Below are 18,123 nucleotides of genomic sequence, written 5' to 3' on the forward strand. Positions count from 1 at the left end.
ATATCAGGTGTTATTTTGATAACCGGGTTGGAATATTCCAATGTAAGAAACGAGGTTGCCTGACTTGTCAATTTATAACACATGGTCATTCTTCCTTCCTGGATGGTTCTGGCAACACATATCCCATCAGACAATTCATTACGTGTTCCACTCAATTTGTTGTCTACATCCTGCAGTGTTCATGCAACCTTTTGTATGTGGGCAGAACCATCCGGACCCTGCACACCAGGATTGGTGAACACCGCAGGTTCATTAAAAAAGGTTTTATCGAGCACAGCGTTCCCCGTCATTTTGCCACTTATCATGGTAAGAATTTCAAAGACCGTCAGTCTTAGTTATTGAATTTATACCCCTGGGTGACATGACGGACAACGATAGATTTCCGCATTTATGTCAGTGTGAAACCATGTGGATATATAAGCTCAATACTCTTTCACCCAATGGGTTGAATGAGGACCTTGAAGTCCATACAGTCATCTAATTCACTTCAGTTGTTTCCTCCCCTGTTTGGTTCTGTTACGTATATATAGACAGATATAGATTTATTTTGTGTATATGTGCAATTCATTATTTCTGAGAATCTAATATTTTCTTTATACGTCTCTCTTTGACATGGCGCTGTGTGTGTTTTCCATACACATAGTTTATAATTTTTTATACGTATTTTAGTCGATGTGTAGGGGGGATTGTGTGTGTGCTTATATATGTGTATGTGCATGCGTGTACATATGGGTATGTATATATACACATGTATATGCATGCTTCATTTTTGATATATATATATCTATTTTATATATATATATATATATATATATATATATATATATATATATATATTTCAAATCCATTGTTTCATTTCAAATCCATTGTAGTGGTGTATAGAGCCAAAAAGATTAGAATTGTGTTGGTGTCCCAATATTTATGGACCTGACTATATATGTGTATATGTGTCTATATATGTGTAGACATGTGCACACTGAAATATTTAGTTTCGGAGTTTTGTTTTCAGTCCGAAAAATAAATTTATTTAGTTACTCCCCAAATTCATTTTTATTTATTTCGTTTTTCGTTAAAAATTGCATTCATGCTAAAATCAAAATTAATTAAGGTTGAATCTGTCATTGAAGGCTTATGGTGTCTGTCGAATGTTCAAAGAAGATTAGACGGGGCAGCTAAACTGTACGTGTACATTTCCGGAATTTTTCGCCTACAAGCTAGCTGTAGTAGAATTCTAATGTTGACTAGTAATGACTAGTAATAATTATATTTATTATTTTACTAGTCAACCAACATTAGAATTTTTCTATAGCCTATGGGCGGATTCATTTGACCGGAAATGTACGATTGCAGCGTCGTACAGTTTAGCTGCTCCGTCGAATCTTCATAGAACTTTCGACAGACACCATAAGCCAAAGATTTGACGTTTGTATGTTTTTCGTTGCTTTGTCGAATCATTGTCGTTCATGTTGAATGGACTACTTTACCCCAACAGTCAGACAACTTTCACATTCGTTTCTCAAACTCCAAGTGCAATGGCGGGCGCGGCATCTGACTTTGTGTCAGATATTGATATAGCATTATAGTATAGAATCTATAATAATAAATCCCCCCCACAACACTGGCAGCCTCTGAGGCTATCACAATGCTAGCAACATTAGTATCACTATCAAGTTCATAACACTAACACAATAGCAGCAGATTATTATGAAAAAGTTAAGTTGAACTGTAGCTTGCTTCACTATTGTTCTGCTGCTGTGCTTATGCTTAATTGCTAAATACCGTAATTCAGGTTCTCTGACAAACGGACCAGCTAAGATTGACTGTCTTCTGAAATAATTCAGTGTGTGTGTCTCTCTCTGCTAGCAAATCGTAAGTGAAAGTAAGTTGGCTGTACGTGTGTACTTAGTTATAGCTATTTTACTGCCCCTCCTTTTTGGTTACAATCGGCCAATAACATTCATCATCATCATTATTTTTATTTTACTTCCCCCACCCAATTCCAGCAGCGATCTTTTCTCTCTATAATGTCGAATCTTTTCTCTCTATGTCAAATCTTTTCTCTCTATGTAGAATAATCTTGGACTAATAGAGTTAAGGTTAGGCACATTCGACCACAGGTTAGATAGACACAGATTGTTATTGTCAGTGTCAAGTCGAATCTCCTATCTATATCGAACTGTTGTCGCAACGAAAACAAAAATAAAGCATTTGTTTATGTCGGATCTTTCGGTTTTCGTACTCTGCACTTTCGTTATCGGTTGTTAAACCGATAACGAAAATACCTGAAATTCGGACGAAAATGCATTTGGACGAAAACGAATAAACATGTCTATTGATTACTAAATCAACTTCTCTTGAACAGGAACAGCCTTATATGTATTGAAATTTGGTTGGTCCCTGCTGCACCTGCCAAATTTTGATCCATGTATGGTCAGCATTTTACTTTTCCAACTTTTTAGTTTTTATTGCTGTCTGCATCTCTGCTAAGGAGATTAACCTCTCTTTTTTTCTGGTGACCATCTAGTAGGAAAGTGATGGGAAATCCAACAGTTTTAAATTTTCTGCAGATCAACATCAGATTTCTGTTCACTTCACCCCTCAGAGCAACACAGGCAACAACAAATAAGGGATAGGAGTTTCAGCCACTCCCTAGTCTAATCTAAAAAATTGGTTTAACAGACATTTTCATTTTGAATTACGTTAATTCAGACACTGACAGAAACAAGTCACTTTATTGCTGAATTACTACATGTAAAAGTTCCCTCTTATTGGTGAAAATTCCCTTCAGTTCTCATTATGACTTGTGTGCAGTTTATCTTGGCAACTTAGTACTAGGGAAGAGCTGTGAGTGGGAAAACATATTTTAGGAAACAGATATTTAATCAGATTCCTGTTTGCATCTTGAGATTTAGATGATAACTGCATCTCAGAAAGCTAAGATGACAAAATAATGAATACTTATACGAATTCAGCACATTTGTAGTAATTTCTTTTTTTCATTTCCAATCTTATTGCACATAGTACATTAAAGCAACGCTATCAAAATAAAACATAACTGCAGAGACTTCTGCATTTGCATAATGAATCATGTATGAGTTCAACTCACAATTTTTTCATCAGAATATATTTGTAGTAAAAGAAAAAAAATATATATGTTTTATTCTCACTGCATTACCAATACTAATTCTGGGGTCTCCTTCTTTGAAGGTGGCGGATAACTCCAATCCATTTCTCAACAGGATGTTGAACAGAGAAACCATCACAAGGATATCTTTTAGAAGTAAGGATTCTGAAGATCCCATGGGGTAACGCAATATCCTTTTAACGTGCAGGCACTGGAGCAGAAATATGATCAAAATGAAATGTGTAATATGTTATCAAGTCTGCGGTGGAAATTTGACCTGATCATACAGCAGATTGATAATCTAATTCTGTTTAACAAAATCACTGGAATGGTCTGAGAATACAATGGGCACAGAAGGGTAATAATGAGCAGGACAGGCTTAAAGGGTGTGTACAAACAGCATGAAAACATGATCATGATGAAGCAGTAAATTGCCAAGTGTTATTATAGCATGAATAGATGTGTGTATTGTTCGTTACTGCATCTTAAATTGTGTTCAGTATACAATCTCCCTTCTATCTATCTTATTGTTTAGCTAGGCTTGTTCTTCTGCTGTCAGTTAACTGTAACTTGTAGGGGCAGCCTGCAGCAGAAATAGATGGAGTTTGTTGTTGAATGAATGATAATAAGACCAGCCTTTAGCAAGTGAGAATCAGAAAAGATTTATTTTTTCAGAATCCAAATCTGTTGTAGTATCCATGTTGTTGATTGCAGATTATTGTAATAAAGCATAAAAATGCACAAATATTTTTGTCTTTTGTATATAATTTTCCTAAAAGAGGGGGAACGTAGACTTAATTCCAGTGCCTGCTGAGTGACCCACAAATGGGACGCTTAAGAAGTTCCCATGCCCAATGCTCTAATCCACATTCCATGTTAAATGCTGACTCTTTAATTTAGCCAGTGCCTACCCATTAATTTACATTGCTTCTCCCAATGGGTTCCAACTGCTAAGTGTGAGCATTTGGAGTTTAGCTGGAACACTGCCCAATTAACACAGGAGCTGTATGAGCTTAACATCCGTATCCAGTATGTATAAGCCTGTATGCTGACTCTCACACTGAAGTAATAATTGGAGGTAAATAATATACTCATTGACTACCATGAACATTTTCAGTTAATGAGGGCATTTTGTAGCAAAAGGGTCGGCCTTACTATTTAAATTGTATTTATTTTGCATAGGCTACAGGACAGATACACAGCATTAGCTTAGCAGAGGGTTGTACGAGTAGAAAACTGCAATAGGAACCTAACATAGTAAACATTGTATTTTTTAAAAGGAAATTTTAATGGTTTTTGGGGAATTCAATTTAGGTTGTTTTTTTTTTTTTATTTATATTTATGTTTTACAATCTTTGTTTTAGAAATAGATGTGTAATGCACACTAAAGGATTCCCATCATACTATGTATTAGGTAGCACAGCAGTAGTTGCCTGCCTTCAGGCTGGCTTTGTCTGATTGAAATCACAGACTAAAGCCTCATACACACTAGTAGTTTTTTTCATTCAGCCCAGCAGGGCTAAAACAGAAAAAAACTGACAGTTCAGGAGGAGCTGCTGTACCATTTATCCAATGTTAGCACAGCAATCTCCCCGGCTCCCCTGCCAGAACACTCAGGTCAGCGCTCTCAGCTTGTCTGAGAGAGCTGATCGAGAACTGATTGGCAGACCTTTTCTGGTCATGCCCCTTTAACAGAAGCTGGCCAAGAGGTCGGCTTCTTTTGGACCAATTCCGGTACACACAGGCCTAATATCGTCCGCTTTCTATTGAACCGGCTGATGCCACCTGACATTTGGCCCATGTGTACTAGGCTTAAGCTGTCATATGAGGGATGAGTATTTGTGATGACTCATTTGGTTCTGTATGTAAATTGTGGCTTCAGCTACTGATCAATGTGAACATTTGTTTTGTTCAATAGACCATCTGGAGATAACACTTCAATACATAAAAATTAGTCTGAAGCTCTTTGTGCTGGCTGGATAAAATATATTTTTAAAATATGTAATTTGCATACCTAACCATAATAAAGAAAGAAAGAAAATATCTAGCACCCACCATAAAGGCACTGTAGCTTTCTGTTTGGTGTCAGTAATTGTCATTCTTGCTTGTTTATAGTGATGTTGAAGAATACTACTCTACTATTGCACTATAGAATCTTGGTGTAGTTAGTATATTAACTGTTGATAAATTAGATTATCTACAGGTAGTGTAGATAATCATTGAATCCATGTCTAATATAACAGAGAAGTAGCCTATGGACTTGCAGAGTGAAAAGAGCATATTATATGTCAATCATTCTGCCCTAAATGTCACATCTACATCTGGAAGGAGTTTGCTGGCAACATTACATGATTAAATTAGCTAGCTAGCTACTGGAATGCAAAGCACACTCATAGAAACCCTCTTCTGAAATCAGCCCATCACGGAGTAAATACCTATCTAGTAAAGGGTACCTTTAGATATTTTTTTGCACATATAGAAAAGCTGTGACAAAGACGTGATGAAACTCAAAGCAAAGGTTTAGAACATTATTGCATTAATATAACGTTTTTCATAAATATTAATATCAATGAACCAGTTATTAGGAAGAGACAATGGGGACATACTGTATCAAGTAGCCATAAATAAACAACTTTCAAAGCAGAAATAAAGGCAGTACACTTTAATGACATTACTTCACCAATATAATTTAATACAATGCAAACATCTTCAACAATATTAACTAAGTGGATTTATAACATTATTGCTAATATTGGTCAACAGGCAGTACACTTTAATGACATTACTTCACCAATATAATCTAATACAATGCAAACATTCTCAACAATATTAACTAAGCACATTTTCCTTGACCCTGTACATTGCTTATTATCTATAAGAACACAGAAAGCTTTTACTGACAATATTGGCCCTAGTATAAACTATCTCCTTACTGGGGTTGTTGCTTGAGACTAGGTCTCTCCTTGGCAATGATCATCGATGGGGATCATGCTGAGTTTTTAGAGAGATTGGTTCACAGATGTTCTCCCCAGTAGTTCTCCTCCCCAGTAGTTCATTGATTCTACCTATACACATAGAGTAACTTACTGAGGGAAAACAGACTTGTAAATTTGCAACATTCATTGGCTTTTTGGATAAGGTGAAGCTGTGTTCATTGCAATCATCCAGTCATATGAAAGTGCAACACTACCCCCAAAGGAACCACTGAATTGTTTTATGATTTCTCTGCATACCAGAAGATGACACACCTCACTCACCTAGAACTAACCAACACACCTTGAGGTACTTTGTATTTCAATAAATTTATTAGGCCAAACATAGCCTAAAAGTAGAGGGGATTACCAAGTGTACTTATACAAACAATCACTAAGACAATAACATTATTCTGAGAGATATAGTTAAACATCTGCAGTATTCTGACCAACAGTAAATTAACAGAACTAAACTGCATTTACCTAGCAATAGTATATAAAGTCAGACCTAAATTTTTATAACAGTCCCAGTTTTATCTTCATCCCCGGCCAGTGATTGATTAAAGAATAAAACATTGTCCAGCAAAGCTGGGACCTTTAAAGAAGATTATGTTGTCCAGGTACACCAACACTTCAATAAGGTTCATGCCACCAACAGTTTGCTTCATCAAATGCTGGAATGTCGAAGGAGCTCGTGTTAGACCATGTGGCATCTGACTAAACTCAAAGAACCCCACAGGGAGGATAAAAGTGTTTTTCTCCCAATCGCCAGGTTGCATGGGGATCTGATGGTACCCCCTTCACAGGTCCAACACACTGAACCATTTGGCCCTTGATAGACATTGCACAGTATCTTCTATTCGAAGAGTGATGTACTGGTCTGGTTCTTTTGTTGAGGGTGCAATAGTCTAGGCACAGTCTCTGTGATCCATTTTTCTTTCTCACCACCACAATTGTAGCTGCTTAGTTAATTCTGGATTCCCATACAATTCCTGTCCTCTTCAACACCTCAGTCTGTTCTCTGAGGTCCTCTAGGTCTGCTAATGAGATTTCCTGAGACCTTTCTAAAATGGTTTGTCCTCTGACAGATGAATGTAATGCTGAGCACTTTTTGTGCATCTTATATTAAACTTGCTTTTAGAGAACACTTTCTTCCAGTTTAGAAGCTGTGCTTTGGCAACTTCTTTGGCTTTTGGTCCTCAGTCAACTCTTCTGTGGCTCTCCTCACCAAGAGCTGGGTTCACTTGTCCTATCATCATTTAAGCCTGAAGCTTTACTGGAGAATCTTTTCTAAACTTGAATCTTCACTCTGTAGCTCACCCTCAAAAACAACGTAAGGACTGGGTTGATCCCAATTCAATTTGACTGAAGCCCACAAACATTATTTCGCTTGGCTGCAAAACCTTTTCCATCTTGTCCAACTTCCATATCTGTACCACTTAAGCTGTAGTCTTCTGCTCTTGATCCCAACATTGGTACACTGATCGCAGCATAGGATATACACTTTCAGGAGCAGCATCACTCTTTGAAACAAGAGGAGTGAGTAACTGTTAGACCAAGTAGTAACCACTATCATGGAACTCCAGTTAGCCCCTGGAGGTCAGGGATACACGATGGCTAATCTTCTGGTGTCAGAAGTCTATGGCTGTCCTTCCATAGGGAGACTGAAATAAAATTTGATTAGAAGGTACCCATCATAGGGGAACTTCTTAGTCCCTACACACTACATCTCTAGATCTTATAACTTTTGCAGGGGCAGGTGTGTCAGGTGTTTGCCATAGAAGTCATGGTAGATCTAGGTAACTTAAGCCCCAGTCCAGAAGGGCCTTTGTGTATACACTTTCCACTTGAACAGGGAGAGAAGAGCCCACCAACTTATTAGGGAACTTGCTTAGAAGAAAATGCGGTGACTTGTTCCGCTGATTGAGTTTGAGCCCACCTTTTGGTCTGACAGTGGTTGTGTTGCCAATTGTGGACAAGGAAAGATTACTCCTGCGCTTGTGAGGGTCTGTTTGGGTTTGAGAAGAGTAGTATTGTGAACTGTAGCAAAGCTAAAAGAGATGGTGTTGCATGTCCCGCTGCCCAGAAATTGACCCCGGGGTGGTCAGGTAAGGCTATATGGAGAGTGATGGATGAAGGGCGCGTGATCAATAGCTCACATCAAAACATATAAAATTTATTCAAAGGAAATTAGAAGCAAATAAAAACAATTGAATATACCAATACTACGTATCATGCAAACAGGTAACAAAATATAAAAGGCATGGAAAATTAAAAAATGGGTTAAAAATATCATGAGCCCATGTTGAGGCGGGTGTTTAGAGTTGGCTGACGCGTTTCGAGGATAACCTCTTCATCAGAGCCTTTTGAGAACCAGGGCGCAGTCTCTATATGCCAATAGGCCAAAATATGTACATCAACATAATGGCTAGTTGGAAAAAATGGCCTGAAATGGGAAATGCGATTTTCTGTGTTCCATACCAGTCCACGTACAAGCGTTCTAGGTGGAACAGAGATCAGAAAAGAAATATATATATATATATATGTGTATATAAAACATAGACATGTGTGCACTTATGTACACATGCACAAGCACACACGTATGCACAACTAATATAAAAAACATATATATATGTATATATATATATATATATATATATAAGACAGAATTTCAGCTAGAAATACAGTATGGAGCACATGGCAAGAATATGCAACACAAAAAAAAAAAAAAAAAAAAACGCATGATGGGTAAAAATGCATAAAACAATAAGTGAATATAAATCCATGGATCGATGAATGAATATGATAGACGGGAAACACATATGTGTACAGAGAATTGGTAAAGGAACAATATCTATCGGAATTTGATAGGGTATTTAATGTCTAAAAATAACATAGATGAGTGGTCAAAGATAGACCTTGAAGTGACAAACAAGAAAGTGATATCATAAATACATATATATATATATATATATATATATATATATACACATACACATACACATACACATACACATACATATACATATACATATATATATATACATACATACGCATACATGTATGACCCAAAGGTGTTTATTTGAAAAATTGTTATTTTAGTTTGAAAGACATATATATGTTGGTAAGTGAGAAAGGTAAAGTGGTTGTGTTGCCATCTAGGCTGACAGTTTTGGATTTGGTGTGCTCTGATCTATCATGAGCTGACGTCTGAAGGTAATTTGGGCAGTCTAACTGAGGCTTTAGATGAGGCCTGACACAAAGGTTTGGGCCTTACCCGCACTTTATTTTGAATCTGGGATTTGGAACAGCTGGGCACCCGGTCAGCTCCCTCACCAGGGCCCTCTGAAGTTTTCCACCTGCTTGTAATGTTCTCTCTGCAATCTTTATGGCCTTGGATAGTCACTGTGGTAGTGACCAATGCCCCTACACTGCCCCTGGCCTTAACCACTTCGGCCCCGGAAGGATTTACCCCCTTCTGACCAGAGCACTTTTTGCGATTCGGCACTGCGTCGCTTTAACTGCGAACTGTGGCCGCCCCGGACATGTGTGAAATGGTTACATTAAGAGCCGTTCACACTCGCATGTCATGTGAATTGGATGCAGAGAAATCCGCAAAGGTTTCATTGCATTTGATTGTGCATATGGCGAGTCCAGATAGTGTACCTGGCTGTTCAACACTCTTCTGATAAGAACAATTCTGTCTAGTTTTGAAATAGAGCTCAGTTTCGTGACTCATTTTACACTTTTGGACCATTAATAAGATACATGAGTCTGGCCACGGTAACCTTTTTCAACCTGACTAACCATGTAACTATCTAACCCTCTTTATTTCTATGGCCATTGTTACCTAACTCAGCTGAAGGAAATATGACCAAATTTCAACTAGTTAATACCAGGCCCAATTTTCTATAAACTGGGCTGAACAGAGTTAGTAAACCAAGCTAGCCTGAGGTTCATTGCTTTGTAATAAAATTTTCAGATATGCAAATAAATTGACCTTGTTTTCTCATTCTCCCAGGGCCAACATGGTTCTAACTTTACAGTACAGTATGGGTCTATAGAGTCTCCTAAAAAAAATCTCCTAAAAATATTAAAGTCTCAGTGACCTCCTAAGAAGCTGGCATTCCTTGACTTCAAGGCTGGGAACTAGATTCAGGGCAACGAGAAACTGATCCTATTCATATTAGCAATGAAGTTATTTCCTGAAAACTAGGACTCTGCCTGTGAATCATACACCTGTGTAAGTGATCATGTGGCATTGGTCCATCAGTAGATGGATTAATAATGCCTTGATGGCAGTTTTATCAGAAGCTTTGGACAGCTTTTCAGATAGTTGCACGTGTAAAAGATCCATCCCAAAAGTAGGAAGCATGTTTCTTCCATAATCACATTCTAGCATTCATTTTTACTGAAATATTTTCTTAAAGTTTATCTAACCTCAAACACTTAAAACCAAATACATTGTTGCAGTAATGTCAAAAAGTCAAATCCTTTTTGTATATTTCTGACTTTCAATTAAGTCAAATGATCCTACCAGCAAGGTATATTTACAGACACTTCCTCTCCTAGGGTGACAAGGCTTTTCAATTCAGTCTCAGTGAGGAGAGGGGTCCATGAGGGGAAGGGGTCATTAACCACTTCAATACAGGGCATTTATACACCCTTCCTTCCCATACCAATTTTTAGCTTTCAGAGCTCTCACACTTTGAATGCCAATTACTCAGTCATGCAACACTGTACCCAAACAAATTTTTTATCATTTTTTTCATACAAATAGAGCTTTCTTTTTGTGGTATTTAATCACCACTGGGTTTTTCATTTTTTGCGACATTAGTGAAAAAAGAGCGAACATTTTGAAAACAAAAACACCTTTTTTTAGCTTCTATGATAACATTTTGCAAATAAGTCATTTTGTTCACAAATTTGGGCCAAAATTTATACTGCTACATCTCCTTGGTAAAAATAACCCAAAATGGTGGATATTATATGGTCTTTGTGAAAGTTATAGAGTCTACAAGCTATGGTGCAAATCATTGAAAATTGATCACACCTGATGCACTGACGGCCTATGTCATTTCTTGAGGCTCTGAAATGTCAGGAAAGTACAAATACCCCCCAAATGACCCTTTTTTGAAGAGTAGACAGTCAAAGGTATTTAGTAAGAGGCATGGTGAGTTTTTTGAAGTTGTAATTTTTTCCCACAATTCTTGGGAAAATTAAGATTTTTTTGTTTCACAAAATTGTCATAATAACAAGTTATTTCTCCAACACAGCATATGTATACTTCCAATTACACCCCAAAATAGATTCTGCTACTCCTCCCGAGTATGGCGATACCACATGTGTGGAACTTTTACACAGCCTGGCCACACAGAGAGGTCCAACATGCAGGGAGCACCATCAGGGGTTCTAGGAGCATAAATTACACCTCTAATTTCCTAACGACCTATTACATGTGTGAACGGTAGGTGTATGGGGTAGATCCGCGCAATGAATTGAATGTTTTAGTTATGAATATGGCTGCTGTCTCTACACATACAATACCACCTAAGTGGAAAGTATTAGAAAATGGTAAAAAAGCAGGAGTAGTATGGCGCTGCCCTTATGGAGACAACATTTTTTTTTCTTCTTTGTAGTGAATGTATTGCCTAGTGTCCTTATAGAATTGCTTCTAAAACCTGTATGTGTTCAAAAGTTGAATAAAACTGTGACTGGTGGTGAATATTTCTATTAAAAATGAAAATACAACAACTGGTGCTCCAATTATTCAACAAAGATGCATAGTGCCCTTTAAATTAGGTAATAAAGTAGTTGTGGATATGGATACAATATCATCTAGGTGGAAAGTGTTAAAAACAATACAATACCACCTAAGTGGAAAGTATTAGAAAATGGTAAAAAAGCAGGAGTAGTATGGCGCTGCCCTTATGGAGACAAAAAGATATTTTCTTCTTTGTAGTGAATGTATTGCCTAGTGTCCTTATAGAATTGCTTCTAAAACCTGTATGTGTTCAAAAATTGAATAAAACTGTGACTGGTGGCGAATATTTCTATTAGAAGTGAAAATACAACAACTGGTGCTCCAATTGTTCAACAAAGGTGCATTGTGCCCTTTAAATTAAGTAATAAAGTAGTTATGGATATGGATATGGATACAATATCATCTAGGTGAAAAGTGTTAAAAAGAAAAAAGGAAAAAGGAAAAAAAGGAAAAAAAGGAAAACAGGAATAATATGGCGCTGCCCTTATGGAGACAAAAAAAAAAAACTCTCTTTATAATGACTTTATAATTCCTAAAGTGTGTGTGCCACAAATTAATAAACAGGTGACTGGTGCCAAGTCCTTACTGTTAAAAGTACAATTGCAACCTAAGGTGCTTCAATTATTCAACAAAAGTGCATAGTGCAGCATCACTAAAGTGACCAGTGTTAAATCATACAAATCCATACAACATTGTGCAAATTATCCATCATAAATAGTGACTCTTGTGCTGTGACCAGTATTAGTTGGATAGGAAAAGTTCCGTTTATGAAAAATATCCCCCAAACTTTACTTGCGTATTGTGGTGTAGCAATTACATGTAAAGGAAAGAAGGTATGCCCATCACGTAAAACCATAGGAGAACTTTTATTAAAACTTAATAGACAAATGTACTCACATTTCAAATGAACAAATCAAGCATGGCAAAAGTTAGCGAATTCCCTTTGTTAGAGGTGCTGCAAGACGTTCGTAACCCGCCCTACGCACGTTTCGCCGTCAGACTTCTACTGGGGCGTTCATCTTGCTGTACCTCCTGAGTTTAAATAGTGTGGCCAGTAATAAGTGCAATTGGATCGGCGGCCATTTTTGCTAGGATTTTGAAGACTGAAGCCTAATAGGACTTGTGCATTAGGTTGTTAGCGGCCATTTTCTTGTGGATATTACAGACCGAAGCCTAGTAGAACTATCCATTGAGTCCTTATGACGGCCATTTTCTTGGGGATTTTGTAGACCGAAGCCCGGGTAGCACACCTGCGCTTTACTGTTAGTGGGGGAACGTTGAGTCAGAGCTGTCAGCAAAGAACGTCACCCTTGACGCCCGGCCGCATTCTTTCTTCCCCCACTTCATATTGGAATCTAAGCTGACTTCCGGGTCGGTGACACCTCCAAGCCACTACTAATCGTTTTTTTTTTAAAAAGTATATGCACATACTGATCCCACTATTACTCTATGTTCTAAGGTTTAAACATACATGTCAAAAATTAGATATTATAAACGTATTAAAAATTTTAAAATAAATATAAAATAAATTAAAATATATTAAAATATGTTAAAATATGAAAGTACACATTGTGAGTCTTATATATATATATTTATATACCTGCATATAACCTGGAGAGGTTGTCCTATATGTGTGTTTTAAAACTAAGATTAGAAGCAGGGAGGGAAGAGGGTGTGTGTATTACCCATAGTCTATGTATAGTTGGGGGCTTTAAATTCCATTCTGTATATGTGCCCCTAAGTGACCTTATTTTGAATTAGAGTGGGGATTGGGGAGTTTCTTAGGAGGTTAAAGTGCATGTTTCAGGTCTCATGGACAGTGAGAAATAGACAATCCAAGGAACAAGAAATAAAAATAATTGATTGTTAAAAAAATTCTTTAGTTGCTACGAAATTTTTTCTAAAAATTTGTGAGAAAACAGTTTAGATCCACGTCTATGTTCATTCCTGCCGGTTGGAGGGTGTCCATCAGGAAAATCCATTTGGTCTCATTTTGTGAGATTTTGATTTTTTTATTCTCACCTCTCCAATGTCCTTTAATTTTATCGATCCCATAGAATACCATGCATGACGGGTCCTTATTGTGATAATCTTTAAAATGTCTTGAGACGCTGTGTTTAGGATATCCATTTTTGATGTTTGTTACGTGTTCCCTGATTCTAACGTGTAGCTGTCTTGTCGTCGGATCAACGTATTGTATATAGCATGGACATTCCAGTACATAGGTCACATGAGTACTGTTGCAGGTTCTGAGCTCTTTTATGTTATATTCTTTGCCATTAGTTGCTGATCTGAATGTTGTTATTTTCCTATTAGTTTTTTTACTGCTTTTACACGGTAGGCATTTTCCGCACTTGAAAAAACCTTTCAGGTTTTTTATTATTTTAATCTGTTTTGGTGGGTCCAGAGCGTTATGCACCAATTTATTTCTGAGTGGAGGGGCTTTTCTGTAGATGAAACTAGGCTTTTTTGGTAATATGGAGTTCAGAATTTTATCTGATTGTAAAATGGACTAGTGTTTCTTGATTATGGACTCTGTGATTTTATATTGTCTATTGTAGCCCGTTAAGAAGGCCATGCCTATGTTTTTGTCCTTTTTCTTGATGTTACCGGCTGGTTTTCCTTCTATTAGTGTATTTCTGTCAATTTTTTTAACCTTTTCCTTCGGGTTTATTAGCTCCCTTTTGTTATAGCCTTTTTCAACAAACCTCTTAATTATGATATCTGCTTGTTCTTCATAATCGTTTCCATTGCTACAGTTTCTATGTATCCGCATTAGTTGTCCCTTTGGAATGTTTCCTATCCATTGTGGATGGTGACAGCTGCTGGTTGGGATGTACCCATTCCTGTCAGTACTTTTAAAGAAGGTCCTTGTATTCAGGTTTCCATTTCCTTTGTAAATCTGTAAATCTAGGTAGTCAATGCTTTGTTTGTTCCAGCTACCGGAAAAGGAAATTCCATATGCATTGCAGTTGATTTCATCGAAAAAGGCTTGTAGTTCTCCCTCGGTACCCCTCCACACAATGACTATGTCGTCTATATATCGATGGTATAGTTTCAGGTTTTTTCTCCTTATGCTGAAAATTTGTTCTTCATAACATAAAAGAGCTCAGAACCTGCAACAGTACTCATGTGACCTATGTACTGGAATGTCCATGCTATATACAATACGTTGATCCGACGACAAGACAGCTACACGTTAGAATCAGGGAACACGTAACAAACATCAAAAATGGATATCCTAAACACAGCGTCTCAAGACATTTTAAAGATTATCACAATAAGGACCCGTCATGCATGGTATTCTATGGGATCGATAAAATTAAAGGACATTGGAGAGGTGAGAATAAAAAAATCAAAATCACACAAAATGAGACCAAATGGATTTTCCTGATGGACACCCTCCAACCGACAGGAATGAACATAGACGTGGATCTAAACTGTTTTCTCACAAATTTCTAGAAAAAATTTCTTAGCAACTAAAGAATTTTTTTAACAATCAATTATTTTTATTTCTTGTTCCTTGGATTGTCTATTTCTCACTGTCCATGAGACCTGAAACATGCACTTTAACCTCCTAAGAAACTCCCCAATCCCCACTCTAATTCAAAATAAGGTCACTTAGGGGCACATATACAGAATGGAATTTAAAGCCCCCAACTATACATAGACTATGGGTAATACACACACCCTCTTCCCTCCCTGCTTCTAATCTTAGTTTTAAAACACACATATAGGACAACCTCTCCAGGTTATATGCAGGTATATAAATATATATATAAGACTCACAATGTGTACTTTCATATTTTAACATATTTTAATATATTTTAATTTATTTTATATTTATTTTTTAATTTTTAATACGTTTATAGTATCTAATTTTTGACATGTATGTTTAAACCTTAGAATATAGAGTAATAGTGGGATCAGTATGTGCATATACTTTTTAAAAAAAAAACGATTAGTAGTGGCTTGGGGCTGTCACCGACCCGGAAGTCAGCTTAGATTCCAATATGAAGTGGGGGAAGAAAGAATGCGGCCGGGCGTCAAGGGTGACGTTCTTTGCTGACAGCTCTGACTCAACGTTCCCCCACTAACAGTAAAGCGCAGGCGCGCTACCTGGGCTTCGGTCTACAAAATCCCCAAGAAAATGGCCGTCATAAGGACTCAATGGATAGTTCTACTAGGCTTCGGTCTGTAATATCCACAAGAAAATAGCCGCTAACAACCTAATGCACAAGTCCTATTAGGCTTCAGTCTTCAAAATCCTAGCAAAAATGGCCGCCGATCCAATTGCACTTATTACTGGCCACACTATTTAAACTCAGGAGGTACAGCAAGATGAACGCCCCAGTAGAAGTCTGACGACGAAACGTGCGTAGGGCGGGTTACGAACCTCTTGCAGCACCTCTAACAAAGGGAATTCGCTAACTTTTGCCATGCTTGATTTGTTCATTTGAAATGTGAGTACATTTGTCTATTAAGTTTTAATAAAAGTTCTCCTATGGTTTTACGTGATGGGCATACCTTCTTTCCTTTACATGTAATTACTACACCACAATACGCAAGTAAAGTTTGGGGGATATCCTTGATTGCTACACAGTGGCAGACACTGTGACCATCCATACCCCTGCAGGGGAAAGGAGAATCCAGTGAGTGCAAGCATTGTCAGAGCATGCAGACAAGGCACTAATTAAAGAAACCAGCACCTGGATAAGAAGCTTTTCTACAGATATTTGACCCTCAAAGATTGAACACTACAAAATACTCCAGAAAGAACTTGTTTTTTCATAAACGGAACTTTTCCTATCCAACTAATACTGGTCACAGCACAAAAGTCACTATTTATGATGGATAATTTGCACAATGTTGTATGGATTTGTATGATTTAACACTGGTCACTTTAGTGATGCTGCACTATGCACTTTTGTTGAATAATTGAAGCACCTTAGGTTGCAATTGTACTTTTAACAGTAAGGACTTGGCACCAGTCACATATTTATTAATTTGTGGCACACACACTTTAGGAATTATAAAGTCATTATAAAGAGAGTTTTTTTTTTGTCTCCATAAGGGCAGCGCCATATTATTCCTGTTTTCCTTTTTTTCCTTTTTCCTTTTTTTCTTTTTTCTTTTTTTCTTTTTAACCACCTAGATGATATTGTATCCATATCCATAACTACTTTATTACTTAATTTAAAGGGCACAATGCACCTTTGTTGAACAATTGGAGCACCAGTTGTTGTATTTTCACTTCTAATAGAAATATTCGCCACCAGTCACAGTTTTATTAAATTTTTGAACACATACAGGTTTTAGAAGCAATTCTATAAGGACACTAGGCAATACATTCACTACAAAGAAGAAAATATCTTTTTGTCTCCATAAGGGCAGCGCCATACTACTCCTGCTTTTTTTACCATTTTCTAATACTTTCCACTTAGGTGGTATTGTATTGTTTTTAACACTTTCCACCTAGATGATATTGTATCCATATCCACAACTACTTTATTACCTAATTTAAAGGGCACTATGCATCTTTGTTGAACAATTGGAGCACCAGTTGTTGTATTTTAATTTTTAATAGAAATATTCACCACCAGTCACAGTTTTATTCAACTTTTGAACACATACAGGTTTTAGAAGCAATTCTATAAGGACACTAGGCAATACATTCACTACAAAGAAGAAAAAACATTTTTGTCTCCATAAGGGCAGCGCCATACTACACCTGCTTTTTTACCATTACATTTGTGAATGCCCTGGAGCACCAGAACAGTGGAATTACCCTCCAAATGACCCAATTTTGGAAAGCAAACACCCCAACGTCTATTTTATGAGGCATAATGAGTCTTTTGAACGGTTCATTTTTTTTCCACAAGTCTTCGGAAAACGTGGAAAGAAAATTAAAACTTATTTTTTTTTACACAAAGTGGTCGGTTTATAAGATATTTCTAACTCAAAGCATGTATATAGCAAAATTGACACCCCAAAATACATTCTGCTACTCCTCCTGAGTATGGCAATACCACATGTGTGTCACTTATACACAGCCTGCCCAACATGCAGAGAGCACCGTTAGGAGTTCTAGGAGCATAAATTACACCTCTAATTTCCTAAAGACCTATTACACTTTTGAAGGCCCTGGAGCACCAGGACAATGGAATTACCCACAAAATGACCCCATTTTGGAAAACAAACACCCCAACGTATATTCTATGAAGCATTATGAGTCTTTTGAATGGTTAATTTTTTTACACAAG

General features: G+C 37.1%; 1 protein-coding gene across 3 annotated transcripts in view; it reads left to right on the top strand.

Moving 5' to 3' along the window:
• Positions 1-18,123, top strand: part of LOC141110908 (carbonic anhydrase-related protein 10-like) — a 967,215-nt gene that overhangs the window by 708,097 nt on the left and 240,995 nt on the right. For all 3 annotated transcript variants that reach the window (XM_073602695.1, XM_073602696.1, XM_073602694.1), the window contains one exon: positions 3,208-3,280. In XM_073602695.1, the coding sequence (XP_073458796.1) occupies positions 3,208-3,280 (73 nt within the window). The remainder of the gene's footprint in view (positions 1-3,207; positions 3,281-18,123) is intronic.

The sequence above is a fragment of the Aquarana catesbeiana genome, linkage group LG10, assembly GCF_042186555.1.
Source record: "Aquarana catesbeiana isolate 2022-GZ linkage group LG10, ASM4218655v1, whole genome shotgun sequence".
Classification (NCBI taxonomy): Eukaryota; Metazoa; Chordata; class Amphibia; order Anura; family Ranidae; genus Aquarana; species Aquarana catesbeiana.